Here is a 6,197-nt window from a genome sequence, read left to right as displayed (position 1 = left end):
TTCTGAATTGTCCATTTTAATTATTTCCCATAAAGAGTTGTCACTTATGGCCTTTTTTTTTTTTCTTCTGTGGCTCATGTCGCTCTTCTGTTGGATTCTGGCTGTTCAGTTACTGTGATTATCTTAAAACAACGTTGGTTATTGGGAATCTATTTTAATTGCTTCTACTGTCAGTATTCCCAAATAGCCTAATCAATGCTTTACTTGGATTCTAAAATCAGCACTATTTCATGTAGGTTTGAAATGTGTGCAATGAATCAAAATGAAAGGGGAGAAATGGGTAAGACGGCAGCGATCGTTCACGGGGATAATCCGTGTTCAAAACACTTGCACGTATCTTGCCAGCGTGCCGTTGCAACGTTAGTGTTTGTATTCTGGAAGTGGTCCAGGACCTGGGGTACGTGAATGAGGAAGGAGGATGGTAACACTTACTGAAGCTGAACCTCTTACATACTTCCTTTCCCTCACCGTAACACTTGAAAAGAATGTATGAGGGTGTTATATAAATACCAGTTGGCTCCAGAGCAGCGCTGGTTTGAGCCGTGTGTGGAGTTAAGGAGGCCTGTCTGCTACTGACTCCTTAAGTGCATGTCTGACTCCTGTCTCTCAGGATATTGCTTCTCCCTGTTTGTTACAGTTTGGGGAACTTGTAAATGTTCTGTTTAGCTAAACTGCCTGTTAGTTTGAAGTAATGACTAAGCCAGTTTTGAGTCGTCTCCTTGGGAGTCTGTGAACAACGAAGTCCAGAACTGGCAAGTACTTTACAAGTCTTAGTCTGTGATACATGATTTTTTTTTTCCCCCCTTTCTTTAACTGTTTTAAATCCTTGTCCTTCCTCCTGGGGAGGTGCAGTAGTACGGTTGTAGTGCAGCTCTGTCCAAAACTGCCATTCGGTTGAGCTGGATTCCAGACCTTCTTTTTCTTGCACAAGCCAAGTGGCAGCATGATCATTCTTGGAAGGGATATCCCTGACTGACTGGTCATGGCAACATGATCAGGAAGCCAGGTGTAAAACCACAGAGCCTGGCAGAACCAGGTTCAAGCTTGAGTGCTGGAGGGCTGAACACAAACCAGCTGGAGAAGGGAGACGGGTGAGGCAGGAGCTTGGAGGAGGTTTTTAATCTCTAGTTTTCCTGCACCTACAGGCCTGCTGGCACGGTACGAACCAGTGTTTACGCAACAGCGATGGTCCAAACACCTCATGGCTCGGTCTGTGGAAAATGTGTGGGGCTGGCAGAGCCTGAAAAGTTGTGGGGGGTGGGGATGTGGTTGGGAGAGCATTCCAGAAAGGGAGTGCTCAGGCTGCCTGCAGCCTGCAAAGAAAGAGCTTTGATCAGAGGAGCTAAACTGTATTGAGGTCACTTGGGCTGGAGGCTGGTGCTGTGCCATTGGACGAGGCCACCTGTAGGTTCCCATGTCCAGGGTTGAGAGTGGAATGTGATTCAAGAGCAGTAGGGATTGTTCAGCCATGCTTTGTTTTTTTGGTGTGCGAGTGGTGTGTTCTGACAAATGAGCTGCTCAGTTTGAGAGGAAGGAAAGAAACGGTGGTGCTGGACTGGAGAGAGGCCCAACGCAGTTAGGGTCAGCGTTACCTTCTGTATTAACTTACAAATGTGCTGAAGACTGTTCTAAAATGCAGAAAAAACGTTACGACAGACAGCCCCATCTGCTTTTGGGATTAATAATAGCTTGAATATGCTCCACAAGGGAAGAAAACTTGTTAACATTCAGGCCCATAAAGCTCAAGTGAACATAGAAGTTGAGTATTTATTTCATTGGGGTGTTTTCTTCCTAAAGATGCCTAGTTCTAAACTAAAATAAACAGGGGAAAAAAGAGATTATTTTTATTGTGCATTGTCTGGAAGATACAGAACTAGTAGAGTTACAGTCATTGCAAAAGAATTTAAAAAGTTTGAGTCTCCAAACCCTTTTAATATGTACTTCACTTGAGAGCTCCAGTGCCCAAGTTCTTAAGCAAAAGAATTGTGGTTTGACCCTGGCATTGGAGAAACCTTCCAAAACTATCCCAAAAGACATTAATGTGTGTTCTTTGTCTGCAAGCCACCTCTAATTCCATAATCAGCTCCTTCTGTTTCCCACCTCAGCAAAAGGGACACGAGTGGGAGGTAAAGTCAGGCTCTGCCTGGCACCAGTCTCCTGATTGATAGTTGCAGCGCAGCCAGGAAACTGCTTCAGGAGGCTTCAAGGATTACAGATGCCTGTTCTGTGTGAACCTGGCATGAAGAGTGCAGTAACATTTGAAAGTTGCTGTTTCCTTCAGCTGCTGAGTATTCTCTTTGAAGATGTTCATCTTTCATCCCTTCATAAAAAAGTACAAGCTGGAGAGAAGAGGTACCTGGAGGTCCTTGTCTTTCTCCACCAAATTTTGGACACTTAGCAGCTGGCTGAACGATCGGCTTGGGCTACAGCCCTAATTTTTACGCAGAGACTTTGCCCAGAGTCAGCAAGAAAGCTTGTGGCACAGCTGGAGATTGTTCAGTCAGTAGTTCAGTTAGAAAGGTCTCCCCTGAGCAGAGGTGAAGTCCTGTTTGGTGGGAGTTTGCTCCATCTGGTGGTGACTGAATAAAAAAAAAACCAAACCACTACCACAATGTGACTTTAAATGAGGTTCTTGAGGCTCCTAATTTGAACCCAAAGAATTTACTGTAAATGCGGATGGAATATGCCCTTCCTGGTGTATGTAGGAGTGTGTTTTCCTGAGTGTTTTGTGCTGTTTCACCGCGGCTCATGGTGGGGAGCTGTTTCCCTGCTGCAGGGAAGGCTTCAGGCCCCCCTGAGAATGCAGAGCTGTCAGCAGGAGCTGTGACCCACACAGAGCTGCGTGCCAGTAAGTATTATTTGGTTCACTTCATTGTTGTAACTCCTTTTAAAAACAAACAGAACCACACAAAACCTCCTCTGCATAACTGGATGGTGGTGATGAGGTGAGGGCAGACCCAGAAACAGATCCGGCCCTTGAGAAAAGAATCCCCGCTCTGCCTAACAACCCACATTGACTTGAAAGAAAAATGGTTGGGAAACGTCACAGAGTGGAGGGAAATAAATCTACTACAGTCCTGGTCATGAGTCTGGCATGGCATGGCATGTTCAGCCTCAAAGCCTGATGACCAGTAGAATCTTTTTTTGTTTTAAGGGTCTTCCATTTAAGGACCTGAACTTGTAATAGCAAAAAACGGGGAACAGCACAAGGGAAAAAATACTCTAAGCATGGGAGAAATGTTACAAAGTAACTTATTTTGCATAGAGGTGGTTACTATTGCAGGCATTACATCTTTGGAACTACGCAGGGGAAGGATTTTTTTCTATTGTGCATGGAAAAAATGTGTATGTAAAAGGTAGGATGGATTGATGTACGCAGTGATGGTTTCTGTTTCTCTTCAGGCGAATTCCTGAACTACCTCTGTATAACCTTGTTCTCCCATTTTAAACCACTGTGTTGAGGTAAAGTATTGTGGAGAGATAGGTATCTATAGAGATAGGTGTGTTGAAGTGTTTGGCTGTTCCATCATGGAGACATAGCCCAAAGTGTAGTCCCTCCCCTGCGATCTCCCATCTGAAGGATCCAGAGGGAAGCCACTAAAACACTCCTCATCCTGAAACAGAAAAATGCAGTAAGAGGTTTATTCCTTTCTGTAACAAGGAAACGCTTCCCTGTTCTAGCAAGCAGACCAAGAAATCTTGACTATCCTGCTCATCCACAAGGAAAGAGTGAGTACTCTTTGGATATCTCTTGGGACAAAACCACATGGAATAGAAGCTGGATGAGGTAGAAAATACAGCAGCCGCTGAAGCAGATGCGACTCCTCAGTCAGCAGCTTAGGGCAGGTCAGTGCAGAACATCAAGCGAGATCTGGCTGTTCTCCCTGCAGCATACCCAGTGCCTCCAGCAGCTCTAGACAGCCCCTCAGCAGCCTCTACCTGTGCATTTGGTGACCCGTCTTGCCATTACAACCCGCCTCCTCAACCTCCACGTGACAGAACAGGCCTCCAACACTACCTCCCTTCTTCACACTGCAAAGCAGCTCAAGAGAAGAGTGGGCAGCGCTGGGACCTCCCAGGGACAGGAAAGCAGGCAAGAACTGGGCCAGGCAGCCAAAGTCACTAGGTCAAAACCAGCTCTACCATCACTTGTGGATCACAGGAGGGCTGTGGTCTACCCCGCTGGACGAGCATGTTTTTATGAATAGACAAGTTGCTTCTGCAGCATCAGGGAAGGAGCAGTGGAGTGCTATTTGGTACTCTCTTCCTCCCACCCAGAGACATTTCCTTAATTCCACCATCATTCTCTCCAGATACTGTTATGGAAATCTATCATAAACATGTCCACAGGCTCTGAGGGTGAGGGAGAAACCCAAAACAACACATAAAAATTAACTTCCACACACTCTGTACTAAAATATTTCCACACAAAAAAACATTTGCAGAAATGAATTGCAAATGTGTAACTGGGTTGTGAGTAGTGAGCCCCACCCCAGCAGCGCTGCACGTTTCCCCTCAGAGGGCTTCCACGCAGCTTCTCCTCGAGGAAGCAGGACAAGGCAGGTAGTTATCATCCCATCCTCTGTTGCTATCTCATGAATTGCACATGAGTGTTTCAAAAACACTAGGTCCTCTGTCCTCTTTTGCAGTAAACACCAGTGTCCCCTCTCTCACATGTCAACAACTGGGTAGGGGGAAAAAAATAAGGTCTCCTCTTGCTTTCTTTCTCCCTTCTTCCTTTGTATGCGGCTGCCCAAACATTACATGTAGGGTAACAGACTGCAGTGATGACAGTTACTTCAAACATGAAGCAAAGCATCTAATGACAGACAAGCTGCTTGGAAACAAAGCTATTTCTTCATCTGAGCAGTTCTAGCAACATTGTGCCTTGTGGAGCATTAAACAGTGGAAACTACTGAAGACAAGACACCTTCTCATACCAAACTGAAGGGACATCAGCTTCTCCCAGCACCGCCAGAAGAATTTAGAACATTCCTTGTTTTGATGGGGTCTATGAAGATGCTTTGTTGGAAGATCTGAGGAGAATCACAGACAAGTTCAAAGGAGACCAAGAGAGGCTTATGGGATGGTCAAAACAAGCTGCAGTTCACTGTGCTACAATGAGCTGCTTACAGCAGAACCTAACAAAGAGATCTATACCCCACCAATCCTTCAAATAACGGTGATGTTTTGGTGTAAATCATTTTCCTGACCAAAGAAAGTCTTCCAGACATGAAAAATCATTATGCTGATTTCTCTTCTCCTCCACATCATTCTTTGTACCATCATTACAGAAAGTGGAAGAAAAGAGAAATTCATCCAATACCTCCACTGTCAACAATCCAGCTGCCCAATCACCCTTCATAATGAGGTAAAGAAGGAAAAACTGCATTCCAAACCATTACACAGGCATGAAACAACGCTGCTGGTTTTCATCTTGTATTTTCTTCCACTTTACAATTTCAAAAGACTATTTCTATGTTTGCACATGGAACACTAATTTCTTGTTCCACCCAAGTACTTATAGTTTTAAAAAAACCCCAACCTGTAGGCAAGTATTTTTCACAGATTTTAATTTTAAATATTTTTTAGGAGTAATAAAAAAGTTACAGGTTCATCTATTCAGATTAATCGTTTATTTCACCCCCCCGCAGATTCTTCAGTGGAGTTACTTGATGCATCTTTCAGGTAACACTGTTTCAAAAGCGCTTCAAAGGACTCAATTTAGGCTTATGTTTTCCAGAAGAGAGGGTTCTGTGTCAGGCGTCTCTGGAAGTTCTCATACCTAGAAAGACAGACAAACAATCAAAACCCAAAAGCTGCTGCTACGAACAGGACAAATTACACCTGCTCTGCACCAGGAGTAAATCCAAAATCCTCCTTTCCAGTTCCATATCAGGAATATTCCCAGTGAGATTTGTGTGTTTCAACAACAATGCGTGTTTCATTAATGTGGGATCCCAGAGGATGCTCATTCAAGCTTAGTGAAGTTGTCAGCTAATTAAAAGTGCATAAAATTTTTTGGGCTAGGAAATCAAGGTTCAGGCAGGTGGAAGTGTGAGGCTGCCCATCACCTTAGTAATGTATCCAGGTATCTCATAGGAGACCCCAGTGAAACCAGACCAGGAAAACCTCACACCGGTAGAGATACGCTGTAAAGCTGGGAAGAACAGGGTAAGGCTGCTGCTGCTGGACCC

At 44.6% G+C, this 6,197-nt stretch overlaps 1 protein-coding gene across 1 annotated transcript in view; it reads right to left on the bottom strand.

Moving 5' to 3' along the window:
• Positions 1 to 5,559: 5,559 nt before the first annotated feature.
• The window catches only part of LOC104501306 (chromosome unknown open reading frame, human C11orf73), a gene marked incomplete at its 5' end in the record, with an annotated part of 11,084 nt that continues 10,446 nt past the window's right edge, over positions 5,560 to 6,197 (bottom strand). The window contains one exon of the mRNA XM_010145098.1: positions 5,560 to 5,785. Coding sequence (XP_010143400.1) covers positions 5,731 to 5,785 — 55 coding nt within the window. The remainder of the gene's footprint in view (positions 5,786 to 6,197) is intronic.

This window comes from Buceros rhinoceros, unplaced genomic scaffold (genome assembly GCF_000710305.1).
Source record: "Buceros rhinoceros silvestris isolate BGI_N320 unplaced genomic scaffold, ASM71030v1 scaffold22891, whole genome shotgun sequence".
NCBI lineage: Eukaryota > Metazoa > Chordata > Aves > Bucerotiformes > Bucerotidae > Buceros > Buceros rhinoceros.
This window is presented reverse-complemented; position numbering and strand designations above follow the sequence as displayed.